This window comes from Apis cerana, linkage group LG4 (genome assembly GCF_029169275.1).
Source record: "Apis cerana isolate GH-2021 linkage group LG4, AcerK_1.0, whole genome shotgun sequence".
NCBI lineage: Eukaryota > Metazoa > Arthropoda > Insecta > Hymenoptera > Apidae > Apis > Apis cerana.
Window position 1 is genome coordinate 12,545,704 of NC_083855.1, and position 21,266 is coordinate 12,566,969.

The 21,266-nt window shown below is 24.9% G+C and overlaps 6 protein-coding genes across 12 annotated transcripts; 2 read left to right on the top strand and 4 right to left on the bottom strand.

The window, feature by feature from the left end:
* Positions 1–511: 511 nt before the first annotated feature.
* On the bottom strand, positions 512–4,717 carry LOC108000887 (transmembrane protein 181). 4 transcript variants are annotated; one of them, XM_062074476.1, is made up of 13 exons: positions 4,582–4,717; positions 3,156–3,317; positions 2,987–3,085; positions 2,757–2,906; positions 2,595–2,694; positions 2,340–2,493; positions 2,165–2,245; positions 1,988–2,087; positions 1,773–1,900; positions 1,540–1,689; positions 1,350–1,452; positions 950–1,180; positions 512–867 (listed from the first exon to the last, which is right to left on the bottom strand). In XM_062074476.1, exons 2-13 carry the CDS (start codon positions 3,298–3,300, stop codon positions 734–736), a joined length of 1,575 nt encoding a protein of 524 aa, XP_061930460.1. In that variant the 5' UTR covers positions 3,301–3,317; positions 4,582–4,717; the 3' UTR covers positions 512–733. The 4 variants fall into 4 exon arrangements, with proteins under 4 accessions (XP_061930460.1, XP_061930459.1, XP_016917060.1 ...); XM_062074475.1 differs by having other exon boundaries at positions 2,987–3,090; XM_017061571.3 differs by lacking the exon at positions 4,582–4,717 and adding an exon at positions 3,672–3,893.
* LOC108000886 (pre-mRNA-processing factor 17) lies at positions 4,535–7,309 on the bottom strand. Its single transcript, XM_017061568.2, has 7 exons — positions 6,658–7,309; positions 6,346–6,562; positions 5,940–6,266; positions 5,659–5,873; positions 5,323–5,586; positions 4,879–5,234; positions 4,535–4,797 (listed from the first exon to the last, which is right to left on the bottom strand). The coding sequence occupies exons 1-7, from the start codon at positions 6,814–6,816 to the stop codon at positions 4,620–4,622; spliced, it is 1,716 nt and encodes a 571-aa protein (XP_016917057.1). The 5' UTR covers positions 6,817–7,309; the 3' UTR covers positions 4,535–4,619.
* Positions 7,310–7,558: 249 nt separating this feature from the next.
* On the top strand, positions 7,559–8,715 carry LOC108000888 (BRISC and BRCA1-A complex member 1-like). The gene is made up of 2 exons (XM_017061572.3): positions 7,559–7,699; positions 7,781–8,715. Exon 2 carries the CDS (start codon positions 7,784–7,786, stop codon positions 8,594–8,596), a length of 813 nt encoding a protein of 270 aa, XP_016917061.1. The 5' UTR covers positions 7,559–7,699; positions 7,781–7,783; the 3' UTR covers positions 8,597–8,715.
* A 373-nt stretch (positions 8,716–9,088) lies between these two features.
* LOC108001943 (uncharacterized) lies at positions 9,089–14,710 on the bottom strand. The gene is made up of 11 exons (XM_017063280.3): positions 14,648–14,710; positions 14,061–14,134; positions 13,544–13,833; positions 12,722–12,932; positions 12,353–12,630; positions 12,134–12,257; positions 11,841–12,064; positions 11,575–11,761; positions 11,271–11,483; positions 10,944–11,162; positions 9,089–10,800 (listed from the first exon to the last, which is right to left on the bottom strand). Exons 2-11 carry the CDS (start codon positions 14,125–14,127, stop codon positions 10,433–10,435), a joined length of 2,181 nt encoding a protein of 726 aa, XP_016918769.1. The 5' UTR covers positions 14,128–14,134; positions 14,648–14,710; the 3' UTR covers positions 9,089–10,432.
* LOC108000810 (SAC3 domain-containing protein 1) lies at positions 13,736–19,756 on the top strand. 3 transcript variants are annotated; one of them, XM_017061417.3, is made up of 7 exons: positions 17,316–17,457; positions 17,896–18,087; positions 18,155–18,316; positions 18,375–18,614; positions 19,036–19,176; positions 19,262–19,451; positions 19,562–19,672. In XM_017061417.3, the coding sequence occupies exons 1-7, from the start codon at positions 17,399–17,401 to the stop codon at positions 19,637–19,639; spliced, it is 1,062 nt and encodes a 353-aa protein (XP_016916906.1). In that variant the 5' UTR covers positions 17,316–17,398; the 3' UTR covers positions 19,640–19,672. The 3 variants fall into 3 exon arrangements, with proteins under 3 accessions (XP_061930463.1, XP_016916906.1, XP_061930462.1); XM_062074479.1 differs by lacking the exon at positions 17,316–17,457 and adding an exon at positions 13,736–13,870 and having other exon boundaries at positions 19,262–19,756; XM_062074478.1 differs by having other exon boundaries at positions 19,262–19,756.
* On the bottom strand, positions 19,730–21,070 carry LOC108000818 (mediator of RNA polymerase II transcription subunit 4). Of its 2 annotated transcripts, none has more exons than XM_017061425.3 (4): positions 20,822–21,070; positions 20,324–20,730; positions 20,152–20,264; positions 19,730–20,067 (listed from the first exon to the last, which is right to left on the bottom strand). In XM_017061425.3, the coding sequence occupies exons 1-4, from the start codon at positions 20,890–20,892 to the stop codon at positions 20,002–20,004; spliced, it is 657 nt and encodes a 218-aa protein (XP_016916914.1). In that variant the 5' UTR covers positions 20,893–21,070; the 3' UTR covers positions 19,730–20,001. The 2 variants fall into 2 exon arrangements, with proteins under 2 accessions (XP_016916914.1, XP_016916913.1); XM_017061424.3 differs by having other exon boundaries at positions 20,145–20,264; positions 20,822–21,053.
* Between the last annotated feature and the right edge of the window lie 196 nt (positions 21,071–21,266).

A 21,266-nucleotide genomic window follows, 5' to 3' on the forward strand; every position in this document is an offset into this window, starting at 1 on the left:
ATTTGCTAATATACTTATTAAAATTATACACATATATGTTAAAATTATATATATAGCAAAATAATGATACATATTATTTTTTATTTCTCATAATAATAAGAGTTTTAATCTATAAATGTTTTTAGAATCACAAAATTGATCTTTTATATTCAATATGCTTTTTAGTAAATAAAAATATTTTAAAAAATTTAAATAAATTTATATAATATTTTTAAAAGATTAATAAAAGATTAAAATTAATAATAACAAATTTTTTAAATAATTTGTTTCTTTAAAATAAATTATTATTACATTGTTTATGCATAATTCTTTTCATGAAATATTTATACTTTTCAAATTTATCCGAATATAAAAGGCTCTAATTTGCAAAAAAAAACATTAATAATAATCATTCAGAAATTAGAATGAAATATAAAATATTTTTTTATGTTAATAAATAAAAAAGTAAATATATAAAAGAAATTTTGTTGTCTTAAGAGGAAATAATATGTATATCATATTTACACAAATATTTGCAAATAACGAATTTTATTAAGTTTCGTTTAGAATCAATTATTCACTTATGTATATTTTATTTTACATTATATCATTATTTATGATTCCTGTTTAAAATAAATTATTCACCTTTATATATTTTATTTTATAACATCACTATTTACGAAAATCTTTGACATTAATAGGTCCTTTCCTTTAAAAACGTTTTTTCTTATTCACAATAATCAATTTAATTTAATTAATTATTATTATTCGCAATTCTAGATGTTTGAGTTAAAGGCCGTCGACTATCTTCATCTGGTCCATATATAACTTCTTCATCAGAATCGTTAATCATAGAAAACGTAGGATTGTCTTTAGTTATAGAAGAATCTAATTATAAAAAAACCAATCAAAAAAATTATACATTAATTTTATATGAAAGCTTTTGTATATCAAAATCAAAAATGCTTACGTTGGCCATATACTTGTTGATATGCTGGTGCATATACATAAGCCATCGTATAAAGATAAAAATTCAAAAGACCATATAAAGCCATAAATTGTGCGGATGAACGATAATACGTTGTGAGACGAGAGGCAAAGCTATCTTCAAATATACCAGCTCCAAATTGTCGCGCTGTTACACAACCACAAACTAATGAAACTACAGCAGCAAGTAGTGTCAAAAAACGTAAACGAAGATCTAGAAGAAACAACAAAAGAAAAAAAAGAAATATAGAAACGAAAAAAAAAGATAATATATCGAAAAAGAGATTTTTAAAAAGATTATTAATAATTACAAATTTTAGAACTATAATTTAATTTTACAATTATAATTTAAATAATAATAATAAATGCATTTATAATCATACCAAAGTATGGCATGGATCTTAATTCGCTGTATGCTCTTAATATCAAGAGAAGAAGATATGCTATATAAAATCCTCCTACTGTGAAGAAAAATACTTTGAAACCCTATAATCATGTAAATTTATAAAATTATAAATATTAATTAAAAATATCATATGATAAATTTATAATTATCAATTATTAATAACTTACAAAATAATTTGATGTATCAAGAACATAATTATAAGTAGGATCTTCTAATTCTGTGCAACGCAACCATGTTGCTAAAATAAATGCAGAACACCATAATAAACCCACTACCAAAACTTTTGGTAAATAGAATGTGATAAGACGTCTTTCGTTCTATTAAAATATAAGATTTGTAGATATAAATAATATTATGATTTAAATTATGCTATATTATATTAATTAAATATCATACATACTTGTCTTAAACCATGATAAACACATAACCAAAACATGAGAATTGCACAAAGAAATGTAGTCTGTAAAATTGCATCTATCATACCAGGTACCCAAGAATTGACTAAAAATGTCATTGGAAATAATGGATCTATAAAAGTAAAATAAATTTTAAATAAAAATAAAATAAATTAGTTAAATATATATAAAAATATATTACTAATTTTTAATGTCTTACTATTATATAAAATTAATAAAGGAAGAAGTATAGAAATCCATTTTTGTTCTATTGACCAATCATGTAATGGATATTTTCGTAAAGAATGTCCAAACCAACACTAAAAATCGATATATAATATATAATTTTCTTTTAAATATTGTATAAAAATATACAATGTTCTTCATTATTCTTTACCATAACTCCAAATGCAGTTAACAAAAAGATAAATCGAAACCAAATCTCGAACTCCGTAAATGCTGGATTATAATTTTTAAACTATGAACAAGTAAAAACATTATCAAATGCAATTGTTTTGATTCTAAAAATTTTTATAATACAACTATGTTATTTTTATGTAGTGCTTACTGACGTAGAATGTGAGATCGCATATGTTATAACGTTGATGGAAGCTCTCAAGTCCATGAAAACGAACAGTAATAATATAATAACTATAATCAAGAAATCCAAGATGAGCAACTACCAGTTCTTCACATGTTTGTCTTTCACACTTTAAGTGTCTGGTTCTTTGAAAAAGAAAGCATGTTAATAATTCATGATAATAATTTTACATTATATGTATGAAATAATGAATAAGTTATACTATTTTGTAGATCATAAAAAGTACCTATTATGACCAGTTTCTGAAGAAAGAACAGGTATAAGTTTATGATCAGTAATACCATCTATTGAGATGCTTATTTGAAAACTTTTGTCATATCTTTCATCTATAAAATTTGAAATATAATTGTAATTTATTAATTTTTTAATTCTTTTATATTTATATTACCATCATTATTAGATGTTAATAATTTTGCAATAACCCATAATTGTTGACTATATGTAGATAATAAAGGTGTTTTCATAATAAAAGGACCAGTAGCAACTTCGCTATTATTTACATGAGCTTTCTGTTCACTCATAGAAGTAATAGGAGGACCTATAATAATATACAATGAAAAGAAAAAAATAATATATATAATATATATATAATGAAAAAGAAATATTTTATAAAAATACCTGCAAGTCCAATAAATACAGCTAATCCAAAACATGCAAAAAAAGCAATGAATACCATAACAAATTCTCTTTTATGCATGGAATATAATCGCATTTGAACTGATCTAAAAAAGAATTATTATTTAAATATATATATATATGTATATAAAATATAAATGGAATCAAGTACCTTTCACATCGATCATGATGATAAGCAGGGGCAATATACTTATTAAATTCACTAAAGAGATCACTGAATTGTGCAAGTACATTTCTAACTCGAAAATTCCATCCTGCAGAAGGAAGATGATATGAATATCCCAATCCAGGTCCATCCATTTTTATATTGAATCTATCACATATATTGCACATATAAATATATATATTATATATATTTTATAATTATACTTTAAAGATACATTATATATAGCCATTTAATTTATAATTAACAAGTAGAGAAATAAAAGTTTTTATATTTTTTTTTAAATATTTATAGTGGAGACGCGAAAAATAATTCTATTGTATTGATCTCATTATCTTTAGTTTTCTAAAAAAAACAAAATAATTTTACATTATAAACAAATCATATTTTCAATCAATCAGTTAAAAATCAGTTAAAAATATACTTATGATTGAATAATTTTATAAATTTATTCGCATTCAAATCGTATGAAAAAAAATATTTATGTAACTAAGGTATTATTACCTTTCTATTTAGTCTTTGTAGATTTTTGTATAATTTCAAGATATTTGTGTTAATCTATATATCATATTAAATTTTAACAATTTTAAGCAGAGCATATATTGTTAAGCGTTCGTCAATTTAACGATTAAAATTGTAACAAGATTTAATTCGATGATGACAAAAAACAAATTCTTAACGACGTATGAAACAAATGCAGTAGACATCATGATGTATATTATTGATTTTTACGATAGTATGGTATACAGTTAGTAATTCGCCATTTAAGACTGCAATTAATGGACGTGAATTTATACGAATAATTCATGTTCAGTATTATAATTATATTCATAACAATTCATTTATTTAATTGCACGCGAATTATTGTATGAATCAATTAATTCGAGTCCATTATAATCGAATTCTTAATAATATAACATAATTTATTCAAGATCGCATATTCGTTTCAATCTGGTTTATGATAATTATTTTTAATTAATAAGAGAAAATAAAGAATAATTAATAAGAGTTAATTAAATTAATTCATTAATTTTATATCAATTGTGTTTAATTATAAATATAATGAAATTATGAAAATTATTTAAAATAATTATTCGGTATAATTATAAAAATAATAATATCAATAATTTTAAAATAATTTCGATTTGTAATCGACTTATACAAGCATTCATTTCTATATATTATTGAAAATATAATGTAAAATGTATATATTGTAAATAATGTAATATATAATTATAATAAAATATATATAAATGTAATGTATATTTCTGTATAATAATGAAACATTTTTTAATATTTAAAAAGTTTATATATGTTTTTATAATTATTAATATTATATTTTTATTAATAACATATGATTGGAAATATATATATAAAGTAAATCTATTTGTACACATCATACAAATATACATACAAAATAAATAAATTATTTTACAATGTGATTATTTATGATTAATCCCAATATTTTATTTTTCCATCCCAACCAGCTGTAGCTAGTCTTGAAGGTTCATGAGGATGCCATAATACATCAATACATACACCATCATGTGCTTTCCATTTTTTATATAATTTTGTTGTTTTCCAATCCCAAATATAACATTTACCATCTGCATCTCCCGAAACAAGATAACTTAAGAAAATAAAAGTAAAAATATTAAATTATGTTGAGTATAAAGAATTTTATAATTTTATAAGCGAAAAAATATTTTACCTCATATCTGGAGAAAAATCCAAACCACATGCATAACCAGCAACCATATGACCCGTAAATGTTTTTTTACGATTCATTTTAAATCTGTTTAAGGCCGAAAATATAACAATTTTATTATCCATACTTTGACATGCAAGCCATTTTTGATTTGGCGATGGTGTAACTGCTGGCATAGAATGCATAGAAGGATCAGCTATGTATTTCATGTCGACTGGTATATCCCATTCCCAAACTCTTAAACTTTTATCATCTGAAGTTGTTACAAATCTTCGATTTTCATCCACAAATGTTATCGTATTCACAGCTCCCAAATGTCTGTCATATTCTTGTGTTATTTCACCAGAACGAATATCCCACTGTAAAATATATATATAATATATTATCTGATAAAATTGAAATTTATAATATATCTTAAAAATAAAAATACGTGTGTATGTAACTCACGCAGATAATTTTTTTGTCGCTGGTACCTGCTACAAATAAATGCTGTTTGTCTGGATCAGGATTAAATTTAACGCAATACGGAATTTTTCTACTTGTAAATCGACTTATGCAAGCACCCGTTTCTGTATCCCATAATTTTACATAACGATCGTATCCAGCAGACAAAAATTTTTTTCCATCATTATCAAAACTTATATCTCTTACAGCTTGGCGATGTCCGTAATAGGTTCGAATACATCTCCTATCCTTATAAACTTCCCATAGCTATATTTAATAATATAAATAAAATTAAATCATATCATTATTTTTTATGTTTCAAGATTAAAATATAAATACCTTTACTCTACAATCCATACTGCAAGAAAGTAATAAATGCGCAGTATGAGGGAACCATCTGATTTGTGAAATACCTTTGGTATGTCCCTCCCAAGTATGAATTTGTGCTTTTGGTAAAAAACATCTATCAGGTGGCGATTCTGATCGTAAATTTACTCCAACATCTTGAGGAGCATGTAAAAATGATCTACCTTGATAATCCACACTGTCTTTAACTAAAACAAATTTGATTATTTCAAAATCCTTTATATAAATTATATATTTAATTATTGTGATATTACTATGTAATACTGTTTTTTCCTCAAGTGGTTTTTCCTCTGCTGGTTTGCCTCTCCTGTTTCGTTTTGCTAATATTTCCTCTAATTCTGCAGCTTCTTCTTCGGTTGGCTTAATTATTCGTTTTTCATCTACATATCCACCCCAAGGACCTAAGAATCCTTCAATATCTGCAGGATCATCATTTCTATGACGTTTTCTTTTATCAGAAGCCCTTAATGTTGTACTTTCAAATACAGTTTTACCACCAGATTCTTCAGCAGCATCTTTTGCTCCAATAATAGTTTTACCTTCTTCTGCACTACCATCTACAGTTGGATCTAATGCATATCCTATAAAACATAATATTTACAAAACCATATATCATTATAGCTTCTTTTAACATTTATTATATATTATTATATTTTATACCATAACTGGCAAATGTTCTCCTTTGATTTTCAAATTGAAATTCGCTTATATGAGCTTTCTCAACATATCCAGAAAGTATATTTTTTACAGCACGTTGTTGTTGTGTTTTAAAAGGATTTTCTGGACCAACATCTGGAGCAAAAAGTTCTTCATATTTGGGATTATGCATTACTTCTTTTATAGTTGAATCTATTTGATTTATACATAATTCAGTTCCCTATAGCATATTTAAAAAAATAATTTCTAATCTGCATTGATAAAGAAAAATTTAATATAACAATATTAAATTTATAATAATAAATAAATATTTACCGTTGGTATCACTTCTGGTGCAGAACAAATTTGCATATTTATAGATGCAGTTAAATTTTTTGCGAAAATAGAATCAATCATGTTAACCTCACTCTCTCTATTTTCATTTTCATTTTCAGATTCGCTATCACTACTACCGTAATCTTTTAACGCAAGCATAGTTTATTTAAATTTTTTTTCTTACTATAATTTAAGATATTTTTACATTTTTTGATGAAAAATATATTTCAAAATTGATAATTTTTAAAAACTTTAAGACTCTATAAGTTTACATATATACGAAGTTACAATACTTTATAGGTTATAAATTTAATCACTAAAATGATTCCATTAAGAATACATCCAATGAGAAAAATAATATATATATTGTCTTTAAGGTTTGTTTTCACACATAAGAATAAAAGTCATAATTTTTATTGTTTATTAACATTGATAATAGATTGTATTTCGCAACACCAAATTTAATACTATTATAAGATTCAACTTTTCATAGCAATGAAAGTCATGATTTTTAATTTTGTAATTGTAAAATGGTTATTGTTATGTGAAAACATATTTATTTTTTCTTTACCAAGTCCGATCGTGTGCATTAACTTTTAAGTTTATGAATGTCAATCTATCTGATGTTGTAAATTCAAGTAAATTTAAACTCAAATTAACTCTAGTTAATGGGATAATTAAACAAAAAGAAATATATATATATATATATTATATGTATATATATGTATATATATATATAAAAGATTTTTAAAATGATAGTATAGTGATAAATAATAACTTATTCTTAAATTATGATTGCATAAAAAATACCAATCGTACATGGAAATGTTTAGACGACGATTTTTATAAAATTCAAAATTGCGATTTCGATTTCATATATAGTCGATCGATCAGTGAATTTTTTCGAATCAAGGAAATTAATGAAATCGATCATTCACAATATTAATATATGATTTAATATGGAAAGCTATAAACTCAATTAGATTTAAGTACTGCATTGTACGAATCAGACGCATATCGCACGTGAATCACAATATTCTAGGTAAATAATACATAAAAAAATAATTGTGAAAGATATTGAACTGTTAAAAAATTTTCTGAAATGTTAACCTACATCCAATAGGAAATGAGTAATACTGATAACGCCTCGTGTTTTGTTCCTGATTTCAAGTCATATTGTGATGAAGATAATACATTGATGCGAAATTTTTCGGGAATGAATTTACCCGAGAAGATTTTATTCGTAATTGATACGGCAAAAGAGAAAAATTGTACTCCCTTTAAACTTTCTACAGGAGCTAGCTATACTCCTTTATTTATGATAAAACGAACTATAGAAAATTTTATTTATATTAAATCTATCATTCAACATAGTCATGAATATGCATTAATGATTTTGAACTCTCACAGCTCTAGGTGGATATGTGATTTTACCAATAATACCAATAGTATTGTTAATCACTTAAATCTTATTAATGATGATTTTCTAGAAGAAGATCAAAAGTCATATGATCTTGGACAATCATTCGATGAAATACAACAAAAATTACTTCTATTAACAAAGAAATATGAGACTACTGTTCCAACATTTGTTATCAGAGTAATTTTAGTGTATTCACGTTCTAATAGTATCCCAAAATTTCATATCGGTAAAAGATCTTTAGATACTCTTATAAAAAATCCATATTTTTTCATAGATGTATTATATGTACATGAGCCACCTTGTTCCGAAAATTTATGCGAAGAAATTTATTCTGAAATAGCAACATTGGATACAACAAATTTTTCATATATATTAGAAGTAGGAAGAAATGCAGCAAAATTACACGATAGTATGGCTAAATTATTGGCACATCCTTTACAAAGGCCACCACAAAAAGATGTATGTTATACAATTTGTTCGCCTTCTGCTTCTCAAGAAACATGTAATAATGTTTAGCTATATAATCTTTGAAAGTTGTAAAAGTAGATATTAATAAGTTTACATATAATATAATCATTGACAATGCAAGCAATAAATAAAAAATAAATGAATAAATAAAATAGAAAATATAAAAATAGTCTTTTTTATATTTTTATATTTAAATACTATTTGCAATATAATACAGACCAAGCTGAAACTTAAAGTGTTTTTTTCATTTTTTCTAATATCTTGTTACATATACATGTTACATATTAATTTTTATTTAACTTATTTATTATTTTATATAATTTTTTTTTTTACTTTAGTAAAAAAATTCAAAAAGAATATTAAAATAATATAATATTTAATTATAATATAGAATAAGAATGTGTGTTAAAAGAATTTTTATATATAAAATTTTATTGAAAAAATATGTAAAATAAAGTTTTTTTTATATAAATATATGATCAGTTACAAAATAATAATAACATAATGAAGGAATATTGATCAATCATTCACTGGCACATATTTAATTATAAAGTATTATTATACATTAATATATATTATTATACTTTACAAATTATATTATACATACAATAACATTATTTGTAAAAGTAAAAAGTAAATTAATTAGTAAATATCATAAAGCTTATAATTTTTTTACATAATTAATATTCAATCTTTAACTAATACTTACTTATAATATTTATATCACAGTATAAAAATATAATATATAATATATATATAAATACTTATATAATATATACGTATAGAATTAAATAAAAATATTTATATAATCGGCAGTATAATATTCATTTAACGAAATTTGTTATCGGTTATAAAATTATATTAAATATCTTGGAAAAATAAATAAATAATATATATATATTTAAAGTTTTGAAATATTATTAATTATCGACATAAAGTATTGTTAAATATTGTAAAATATTATAGGAAGCAGAGGCGAAAGAGATAACTATATTACATTTGAATTAAAAAATTAAAACCAAATTGAATTTACAATTATATGAATAGCTTTAAAAAAATTTTCATAATTCATTACCATAATAAGTAATAATTAATATTTATAATACGAATTCTTATTGATTAAGCATGATATATGTATTATTATATTTAACAATTGACTCTGACACATGATTTAATTCGTCTATGTACATCCAATGACTTATTTCGTTATATGAATATTAAATCAAAATACAAGTGTACTTATTTATTTACTTACGTACATTTCTTCCATGTAACATTTTTTTTTCTATAAATAATCGATATCGATTAATAATAATATTTCTTCTTTGACGTGAAAAGTGCTAAATAATAAAATCTAATGTATTTCAATTAATTTCAATTAATATCGATATATATATATATAGTTTACTCGTTTTAAAATACGACATCGCATAAGAAACTGAAGATATAAGAAAAATATTTTTATAATAGATATATATATATATAAATAATATCTTTGTAAGTAGAATATTAAATAATTGAATAAAAATAGGAAGCTGGAGAATAAGGAGTTTCAAAATAAAATTTAATGAAATGCTATAATTATATGATAACATTTATCAAAACAAATTCGACAATTTGCAATAGACAAACTAAACTTTCACTAAATAACTTTTGGAAAAACATTTTTTTTTTTTTAATATCTTTAGTTTTTATGCGATATTTTACCATTTTTAATAAAAATCAAACATCAGAAACGTTCGTATTATATATTATTTCGTGATTAATTTAAATAATCAAAAGATTTAAAATAATCATAAGATTAATATCTTATATAAAACAGGATGTTATTTATTACTAGTTGTAACAAAAAGATTAATAAATTTTTACGAACTATTTCTTTTTCTATGTAAATGTATAGATTATAGCTATAAAAGAATAAAAAGAAAGTAAAGAATACGGAATAACTGAAATAGCCGAAGATATTTGCAATGTTCTCAATACTTCTGGCAACACTTTTATGAATCGTTTTATACTATTTTCAGTAATTTCATCTATTGTAACATTTGAAGTTTCTATTATAGATTTTTTCTCAGTGTTTGATAAAATGTTCAAAGAACTTGATTTAAGTTGTATATCTTGAGGTTGCCAATTACCGCACAAAGGAAAATTACGTGGTACCGGTAACATATCTTTATGTTCGCCAACTTTAAAGATTAACGACATTCCAACTTCTGCATGAAATTCAATGTGACAGTGAAACAACCAGTAGCCTGAGAGAATATAAAAGTGAAAAAGATAAAATTCTTAGATGTTTCACGTTTTAAAGATAAATTTTAAATAAAAGAGGAAAAGAAAGAAAAAGAAGAAAAAATGAAAACAAATATCAAAGAAATAGAAGATATTTCATATATACCTGGATTATTGGCATAAAATCGTACAACGGTATAACCACCGTCCGGTACCGTTACCGTGTCTTTTAACGGAGCATGGTCAAGATTTCGTCGTATCGCCCCTTTTTTATCCAACGCTTTTACTTTGTCAACAGTGACATTTTCACCGATTCTTTCCATTGCGATCACGCGAAATTGATAACCATGAAGGTGAAACGGGTGATTCGCATCGTAAGCGAAACCTAAGGAATAAAGGTATTTGATTAAAAATTGAAGAATATAGGTTAATTTCGATTTAAAAACTATATTACATGTGCATATAATATAAAAATATAAAATAATCGACAAACCTTCATCCACTAAAATTATTTCCACTACGCTATCAAGATTTACTCGAAGCACATGAGTGCAAGCGCAATAATCTTGGACACAACCTTGTACGGTACTTGAATTACAAAATTGATCCGAATCGATGAAATCCCTTTGAGATAACAAAGGCATCGGTGGTAATTTCATCGAAATATGATTTAACTGGGGAGTAAGTACTTGTTTTGTATTCTTTACTGAAAATTATTAAATATATACATCGAATAGTATAAAAGAAATAGTAATATGCATATATATATACAGTAGTACGTAGGCAGTATCCAATACCTTGATTAAATCCATAAAGCTTTCCGCGATGGAAATGTGGATTATCTTTCTTGTAAAAATCATAGGATACATAAAATTGGTAATCAGGATGCACGGTATTTGATTTATCATTTTTGTCCATGGCTTTTAATAAAGGTATGCTGATACTATTATTGGTTTCCGTACCCTCGTTTAAAGCGTTTATACGCTGAAATAAAAGATATATAATATATATGATGTACTTCTATCATATTCTATATAATCAACAAAATTTAAGATTATGATACCTGACCACCTGTCGAATAGTTGGATTTATATTTGTATCCAACTAATCCATTTGGATCTTTGTTGCTCGCGCCTTCATATCGTAGTATAGCAACTTGATATGCTTTAGTAAATCTTTCGTCACAATCCATTAATCCCCGGAATCGTATCCAAAAGTTATCTATATTTTGATTCGTCTCAACAACGAAATCGAATCTTTCGCCAGCGTAACTTACCAATGATTCCGCTATAATTATAAACAAAATTTTTACTCTTTCCCAATAATTTTTCCGAGTCTTTATCTCACGATAGTTACCTTCGACAGCTTCGATATCACGTCCGTCCGAACTAATTACACGCATAGTATGATTATCGATCGATATTTCTATCGGACAATTGAGAAATTCAGCGTTAATGAGTCTAAATCTATATGTGGTATTCTATAAAAATATAAAAAAAGGAGTGATATAATTTTCTAAATAAAAATTTTTGTTATATACATATATTTTTTTTTTTTCCATTTGTTTGACATTACCTGTTTAACCGTAAAGATCGCGGTCGGCATTATAGCGGATATATTGTTTCCGTTTCGATTAATTGTGAAACGACCTAAACCATTAATCAATATATTAGGCGGTTTATTATCTCCGCCTGCGTAATGGTGATTCAAGAATTTATCGATTCCTAATTTATGAGTCCAATCCGAGATCTGAATAATATGTTCATCGATGTCGTACAAATCTTTGTGCCAATTCACTTTTGGAGGTGTGCGTACGATTAACGGACCGAACACTCCATCACCCCGTTGAAAGCCTATAAGAATGGATTGCGGACTCGATTGAAGATCATTGTGTCGTATCATTAAATTGTTGAACAATTATAAAGAAATTTCCTTCTTTTCTACCTGAATGAGAATGCCAAAAATGTGTGCCCGCCTCCGTGGCAATGAAATCATAACGGAAAGTTGAACCTGGCAAAATTGGGCATTGAGATACGTAAGGTACACCGTCCATATAAGGAGTTTTAACATGATGTTGACCATGCCAATGCATCGTCGTGCTCTCAGAGTGCAATAAATTTATTACATCTACCGTTATCCTGTCACCTTGACACACCTATAACCGAGTATAATTTATTCGTCGGCAAATAGATTTCAGAATAGATTCTAGTTTAGTTATGAATAATCGTGGAGTATTGCGGAAATCAGAATTTTATGTAACGCATCATTATAAATGATGATGCTTAAAAAGTACGAAAAGAAATAATAAATTAATATGCAAATAATATTTTTAAACGATTGTAAAATATATGTAATTATGACGAATTGAGTATACAACCGTATAAATAACTATTTTTAATGTAATTGCAGTTTTTTTGTATTATTATATTCAATAATATCATGCATATTAAATAATTATGCAAAATTCGAAAAAAGAAGAAGAGAAAAAAGAAAGAAAAAAAATGTGTTTAATTATATATATCATTACGAATATTCAAATTTACTTATCAATTTTTGATGATGTTAAATTTTATGTATAAAATTTATGCAAAAACTCGAAGATATAAAATTGTCTATATTATTTCTTCAATTTCTAATTTTCAACATGTGGATAAATTTTTATCGCGATATCGATATGTCACTTTCGATCGATACATTTTTTTCTATCATACATATATACATATATATACATATATATATAATATATGTAATATATTATATATATACCTCAATAGCTGGTCCAGGCATTTGACGATTAACGACTAAAATCGATCGTTCGATACCATCTGCTGGAATACAATGTTTACGAAAACAATCCGTAATGTTGAATGGACAATCGTAACACGCTTTGCTCATTGTGTGATAAGCTTCTAACCTAAAGATATAATGACATTGCATAGGCGGTGCTTCATCTAAGCAATTACGTCTACAAGGATGTTTCGTCCAGTCCAATTCATCAGCTGTTTCTGGATCGATACTTCCAATTTCAAAGTCATTGTGCACAGTTATAACGGTTTCTAAGAAGATAAAGAATTATCCAAATAATATTAAAAAGTACGTATGTTAAAGTATTCATAATTATGCATAATTATTATTAAAAAAATGTGCAAAAATTCAAAATTTTTGACTATAAAGTGCAAAATTTAGATATTCCTTTCTATTTTATATACATATATGCATCGATGCGAATAATTGATATACATGTATGTTTGCTCTTTCTCTTTATTTTCATTTTCACACTCACCTGACAGACAACTGTGAAGCAGCAAAAAGAATTCTAACAAATACAAATTCATCTTCCGACGCATCATTTTCAATCTGTAAATGTATAAAGCTATGAAATATTACGAGTAACATAAAATGATAAAAGGCTGCGTAATTCACGGTTAATCACTATTGATGCACTTTATAGGCAAAGAAAATTATATGTACAAACATCATGAGAGAGAAGGAGAGAAATTGCATCGAGCAGTGAAATTGATGACGAAAATAGAAGGGGAGGGGAAGGGAGGGGGGAAAAGACAAGATGTGACTTTTATTTTACTTTATCTAATCTAGATGTCATATGAATTTGATGTATGGTAATATAGAATTTGACCGAACACGGAATGAATTGTTTCACATTTTAGAAATAGGTACGAAAACAATAAATCATTGATAATATAAATAATGACACATACATTAAAAGCAATAATTTAAATGAGTAGGCTGTATATTAATAATTTATTGTTAATTTTTTTCTGACAATATGTAATATAATAATTTGCTTATGTAATAACAATATCGTTATCGATCGTTATTTTTTTTTTTTATTATATTTCACAAACTTACACTAAACTTCCTTGAAAAATGTTGATCAAATTTGTCTGTCCAAAAATCTTACGAACTTTACGAATCTTCCTCTTTTTTCATTCTCTTGTTGCAAAGATTTACACGAATCGACATGATATTACGTTTATCGTTTGTCGAAAAAGTGGGAAAGAAAAGTAAGATTGATTATAAAATAAATAAATGGATTTCGATGATTTACTATTACTTTCGATACAGTGATATCGTATTTTCGTATTCACGGCAATCGTGTGTGCGGTGTGTGTAAAATCGACGATGTTTTAAGAAAGACTGGATCAATGCAACGATGTTCGTTTCTCTATACAAGGATTTCCTGGAGGTCATGTGTACCCCACGAATTGCCGTCGGTCCTCTTACTTTACCCGCTTAACTTGTCTATAGCGCGATGCAAATAACGTCAACGGTTTCGTACTATTTCCTCTTATAATCGTTCTTCCCCTGTGTGCAGGTATCGCGGGAAATTCCATTGATACATGCCAAAGAAATGTATACGTATATAATAATAAATAATGGAGCGAATTTCCTCTTATTATATGACGTATGAATTTTAAATACGAAAGAGCATCGATACGTATTGAAACAAAACGGATGTATGATTTTTTTTAATCTCTATCGTAATATGAAACAATTGAATTACGTAAATTACGTCTATCTATCTATTTATCTTATCTATTTTTATTCATTTATTAAATCAGTAACATGAAATATTTCGATATTCCAAAAATTATCTCGTTCTCGTCAGACAAAGAAAATTTGTTTCTTGAATTCATTGGAATGAATGTATAAAACGAAAAAAGCATACTTTACATTTTTCGTTGCAATTGTTTTTTACATAATACGTATGATATGAGAATAAAATATAAATATGTTCGAGGAACGTGCTCATTTCATTTTACTTAAATATTTCAACAGTTCAACCAAACCAGTTCAATCAATGAATGTTACGGTTTGGAATTATAATTTTAATTTTAAAATACTTAAATATATATCTAATTCCTTGTACGTATATTTTGCAAATCTGTTTTTTAAATCTTCGATAGAATGACTCTATTGCTATCAGAATATAATTGTTCGTATAATTGTCCGTACCATTATTATTTCGTTATAACAATTTGAAATAATGACTTTCTATGTACTACATACGTAAATATAATCTTAGAATCTGGTTTTAAATTTAGATTTTAACATTTTTTTCCAAGAATTTTATGATTAAACGTAAATAAGCGTCATGGTTTTCCTATAAAAATCACATGTATAATCGTGTATAATCACACGTATGACGTATAATCGTTTATTCCTTCTCAATCTCCTTCTCGCATATATAAAAATAATAACAAAAATAATAATCTAATAATAATAATAATAACGATAACAATGATTATATGATAATTATAATAATTATTATAATAACATATTTAAAATTTTTTATTATTCTTGAGAAATTTAAAATTAGTAACTCTATATGAAAATATGATTAATAATATATGTATGAATATTAATGTTATCGTGTATCATTATTTATTTTTATATTTTGAATCGAAAAAAATGATTTTATGTTTTAAATTAAACTAAAAAGCAAGAATTAGAGAATAATATATCCGAAAATCGTGATTGAATAATGTGAAAATTTTCGATATCTAGATATATACATATATCTTACGCAATTATTACATTATATGAAACGAATTCAAAAGAAAGTCGCATTAAAAATAAAAAGTGAGTTATTTTATTGGAAATAAATTATAGAGAAAAGTCCTTAATAAAGATCATTTTAATTCCGAATATATAAATATGTAATATCTCAATATTATTTTATAACGGTTTTTTTCGCTTAACATAAATTTTAAATAGATTCAACATCACCGAATATTAATATACCAAATATAAATAATATTGTTAATTAAAAAATTTAATGTTATATATTGATTTCTACTGTACGTCAAAAAATTATTTATTAAATTGCGAAATTGCGAAATTCAAAGATTAAGTAAAAAATGAAAAAAGGTCAAAAAATAACATATAGAAGATGAAGAAAGAGAAGAGAAAGTTTACGCAAGAACGTTAACCTTCGTGTAATAACGGTGATGTTGACGAAATGACTACGCAATGTAGCAGGTGTATCGTGTGTAATCCAAGCAAGGACATATATGAATGTTTCTTTCGATCTTTATCAATTTGTTTTAATTTTATCATTAAGAATGCAAATAAGTGACTTTCTTATTTCGAAATAAAAAAAAATCTATTACCTTTAAAAGAACTATTATTTCAATTATGTTTATAATTAAAAATATCTTAAGTAAATTAAATCATAAATAATATTTTAATTTATACGTTAATTTAATTCAGAATGTAATATATATATATATATATACATATAAAATGTGCTTAATGACGTATTGCTTTAAGAAGTGTATGTTTATTTGATAATGTATGTATAATATATATATATATATCTCTTTCACTTTCTTAGAGAACATAAATATCTATGAAAATAGAATTCGTTTTTATTGCTTATTTATAAAAATAATTTTTCAAATTGTCATTATCAAATTGTGAATGTGTATTAGAAAATATATACATGTATTTATATTATGTGTGTATATATATATATATATACATATGCATATAAAATTAATCAAACGACAATCAACATAACCTTTTTTTATAATACGTCAATACGAAATTTAAATCCGATAATTGCAATTAGTATTGACTAAAGTGATTTTCTTCGATATGACCGAATTTATACAAGGAACATGTTTATTAATGTGTCCAGACAAAGAACGTTTTATGTAAGTACATAATTGCATATATACATCGATATGAAAGATAATTTCTTTTTATTATATTTTTTGAATGATGTTACAATCATAATCACAATTGAAATTAAAACAAATTAATGAGAATTTTTATAATTATTTATAATTATATGAAAATTAAAATTTTATAGTAAAAATTTTATAGTAATTTACAATAAATATTTTTTTTATATTTTCTTTTTAATATTTTTATGCTTGAATAAATATAAATTACAAATGAATTTATATATTTGTAAATATAAATATATAAATAAATATAAATAAATAATATTTTGAAATATTTTGAGACACATAATATTCATATATCAAATTTATACACAATTATTTTATTTTTGCAATATATATTGCTCTATATATTGTATATATTACATTATGATAAAGATATTTCAAGAAAAATGTATATATGTATAGCAGAGAGAAAGAAGGTTTATTACATAAATTTGAGATCGACGAAAGTACAAAAGGAACAAAATTGCCGAAAGCGGATCCAAAAAAAACTATAAAATGTTTTAGTCGTCCAGCAGCAGGATTAATAATGAACGATATGAAGCAATTACGTCCGGCACCAGTGTTATTGTCGACAATTAAATATTTATTTACTAAGTATGCATACGATTGAAATTGTACGAAATATATATTATGAATTTTAATATATACATGTACATTTTAGGATAGCTACGCGAACAGATGTAGATTGGATAGTAATATATGATTTTATCTTTGATCGTTTGAGATCCATTAGACAAGATGCTGCGATTCAAAGAATCGATGTTTCTATGAACATTCGATTACTGGAACCTATAGTTCGATTTTTGATTTATTCCGCGCAAAGGTATAAAATTATGTAAAATCGCAGTGTTAACATAATAAATGTAGAAAAATAATTACAGATTATGCGAACGAAATATTTCTGAATTTAATGCAAAAATCAATGATCAACATCTCATCGAATGCATAACGCGTTTATTAATCTTATATGATGAATCCGAAGATTCTTCAGTTATTGAAAAAAGCATGAAAAAATTAACATTGAACAATGATCGTCAACAAATGGAAGCATTATACATTCTTTTGCACATGGGTAATACAGAATCCTTAATGAGAGCATTACAACTTCCTCTTTATTTACGGTATGCACACAAAATTAATCATTCATATATTTAATAATGTATAGAATGTTTCAGGATAGGTGGTATTAGTAAGCAAAGAATGATATAAATATGCAAAAATATAATTAAAAAAAAAAATAAACATTTTTTCGTTTTCAAATAAATGAAATTTGAAACCTTTTCAAATATTGAAGAAATTGACTAATTTCCAATTGGACATAAGTTTTAGTCGTATTTAATTAAGAATTAAATAATTTTATTTGTATTTGAAAATTTTTTTTCAATTAATTTGATTTAATTAAAAACAAAATCTTAAATATTAATTTTTTTTTCGTTTCATTTTTAAATGTAAAATTATTTTTTGTCCATACTATACCACTCCTTAAATATCCTATACATATATTTATACATCAATGATTCTTTTCGTTGTCATTTTTTGTAGGAAATCTCCAGATGTGCAATTATCAATAAAAATATCATTTGCTTGGTATTTAAAAAATTATGTACGTGTTTGTCATTTAATTCAACAATTATCTCCATTACTTATTTGTGCAGCCATGATTAGTATACAAAAATTAAGAAGGTATATGCATATATATTTATATTTCAATTAGCAAAATTAATTATGTATATGTTCAATTTTAATATATAACTAAAAAATGTTTCAGAATGGCATTGAAAATCATGAGTTCAGGATACAATAGTAAAATTTTCACTTTTCCAGGACTTAAATTGCAACAAATTTTATTATATAAAGAGATAGACAAAATACGAATAGATTGTGAATTATTTGGACTTGTATTTACCAATCAGAATATTTTATTTCAAAAAGCGAATTTCAAAGATGAAATTAAATTGGTAAGTAACAGAATTTCATCAATAATTAAATTTCAAAATGTTATCCAATATATAATTTTCAATGATATAAAAAAGAAAAAACTTCTATGCTATTCTGTATACTATTTCAGGCACATCCAGAAATGTATTATGCGCATCATTATTTACATAGTCTTTTACCACAAATTTTACTTGAATCCATGTATTGAACATATAAAAAATATAATGCATTTAGATTCTTATATCTTCGTGATTTTTTTATGTATTAATAGATATATAAATAATCAAATATCCAATAATAGATAATGAAGATATAGTTTATATTATTTATATTATTTAGTATCTTGTTATAGAATTATTTGATGAAAATTATACATGTAATTGTATTGAATTTTTAGAAATGGCTGATTCTGTTATAAAAAATTTTGAATTATAAAATTTACTTGAATTTCATAAAAAAAGAATGTTCATTGTGAATCACTAGATGAACTACTCGAAGAATCCGTTGACATAACTTCAACATCTTCTGTTTCTTGTTTATGAGTATTCATGACACCACTCCCTTGTCCACTCATAGACATATGAATTTCACCTGATGAATGCCATGCAAATTGATTTGCTTGTGATGCAGGTGGTTCTAAAACAATCATTATTTTATTATATGAAATATAAAATTTAAATATAGAGATATATAATAGATTTTTACAAACATACCACCTACTGGATGTCCAGCTCTATGCAAATCTGAGGATAATCCAGGATGAGTACCTGGCATTTGACCATTTAAAGGAAGATCACTTAATCGTCCAAGATATCCCAATCTCATTTCAATATCTGTGACAATAAGGATAATCATCATAGTTTGTAAAAAAACAAAAACATACAAAGATTACCAGTGGGATAAGGTCTCCTAGGATCTCCTTGTTGCCAGGTAAGGGGAGCACATATGGCATTCGATGCGCTTATTCTATGTGCATATTTAATTAATTCTTCAGATGGTACAGGTCTTTTATTAGCACGAGCAATAGATTGTAACTTTTGTTTAGCTTGATAAATTGCAGTTGCTAAAATTTGCTCTGCTTCCTTCAATTGTCGCTGTAATTGTTGAATATCTTGATCTTGTCTTTCAACTTCAGCTTTTAAAGCTTCCATTTTCAGGTTAATTTTTGCTTGTTCAGCTGCTCGTTTTAAAATTGTTTTCAATTCATTGTCTTTGGCAATTAACAATTCTGTTAATTGAGCATATTCTTCATTCGACAGTTTCAATGGTTTTTGAGCTATCGTATTTTCTATCATTTCTCTAAGATAATAAGATTAACAGTGAAATAACAAAATTAAAAATAATAATTTAAGCATGCCAATCTTATATTTATAATTTATTCGAACCATACTTTGCTATCAATTCAATGTCATCGACGATAGATAATAAAACTTCTCTCGTACTTTTGCCGGATGATGCCATGTTATTCTATGCTTTCAAATCACAAAAAATTACAATTAAAATTCTCCGCGCTAGAATCATTAACTACATTAACATTGTACGTGGTAATTGGATTTAGTTAAGATAACAAAGAATGCCGCTAGACGGCACTATTTCACATAAGAGTGCATTCTAACAAGTTTCTTAATCAATGAAAGGTAGGTATGTCTAGGGAAAAAATAAAATCGCGCTTTATTTGATTTCAAAAATTAGTGAAAAATTTATTTTCATATATAATTTTAATTTTTTATGATATAATATTCTAATTTATATTTTTCTGAAATTTAATTTTTATAGAAAAATTATAAATATATTGTTATAAAATAAAATATTAATCAAAATTAAAGTAAAAAATG

Coding starts and splice junctions, on each gene's coding strand:
- LOC108000887 (XM_062074475.1), bottom strand. CDS start 3,304: ATGGATGGACCTGGATTGGGATATTCATATCATCTTCCTTCTGCAGGA. Junction 2,907..2,986: donor TGTATTTATTGGACTTGCAG/GTATTTTTATAA, acceptor ATATTATTATAG/GTCCTCCTATTACTTCTATG. Junction 868..949: donor TCAACAAGTATATGGCCAAC/GTAAGCATTTTT, acceptor TTTTATAATTAG/ATTCTTCTATAACTAAAGAC.
- LOC108000886 (XM_017061568.2), bottom strand. CDS start 6,816: ATGCTTGCGTTAAAAGATTACGGTAGTAGTGATAGCGAATCTGAAAAT. Junction 6,267..6,345: donor GAGAACATTTGCCAGTTATG/GTATAAAATATA, acceptor TATGTTTTATAG/GATATGCATTAGATCCAACT. Junction 4,798..4,878: donor GATTTTTCTCCAGATATGAG/GTAAAATATTTT, acceptor TATTTTCTTAAG/TTATCTTGTTTCGGGAGATG.
- LOC108000888 (XM_017061572.3), top strand. CDS start 7,784: ATGAGTAATACTGATAACGCCTCGTGTTTTGTTCCTGATTTCAAGTCA.
- LOC108001943 (XM_017063280.3), bottom strand. CDS start 14,127: ATGATGCGTCGGAAGATGAATTTGTATTTGTTAGAATTCTTTTTGCTG. Junction 12,933..13,543: donor TGCCTGGACCAGCTATTGAG/GTATATATATAA, acceptor ACTCGGTTATAG/GTGTGTCAAGGTGACAGGAT. Junction 11,163..11,270: donor AATAATTTTAGTGGATGAAG/GTTTGTCGATTA, acceptor TTTATTCCTTAG/GTTTCGCTTACGATGCGAAT.
- LOC108000810 (XM_062074478.1), top strand. CDS start 17,399: ATGACCGAATTTATACAAGGAACATGTTTATTAATGTGTCCAGACAAA. Junction 18,088..18,154: donor ATTAAATATTTATTTACTAA/GTATGCATACGA, acceptor TGTACATTTTAG/GATAGCTACGCGAACAGATG. Junction 18,615..19,035: donor CAACTTCCTCTTTATTTACG/GTATGCACACAA, acceptor CATTTTTTGTAG/GAAATCTCCAGATGTGCAAT.
- LOC108000818 (XM_017061424.3), bottom strand. CDS start 20,892: ATGGCATCATCCGGCAAAAGTACGAGAGAAGTTTTATTATCTATCGTC. Junction 20,731..20,821: donor GACATTGAATTGATAGCAAA/GTATGGTTCGAA, acceptor TTATTATCTTAG/AGAAATGATAGAAAATACGA. Junction 20,068..20,144: donor AGCTGGACATCCAGTAGGTG/GTATGTTTGTAA, acceptor TGATTGTTTTAG/AACCACCTGCATCACAAGCA.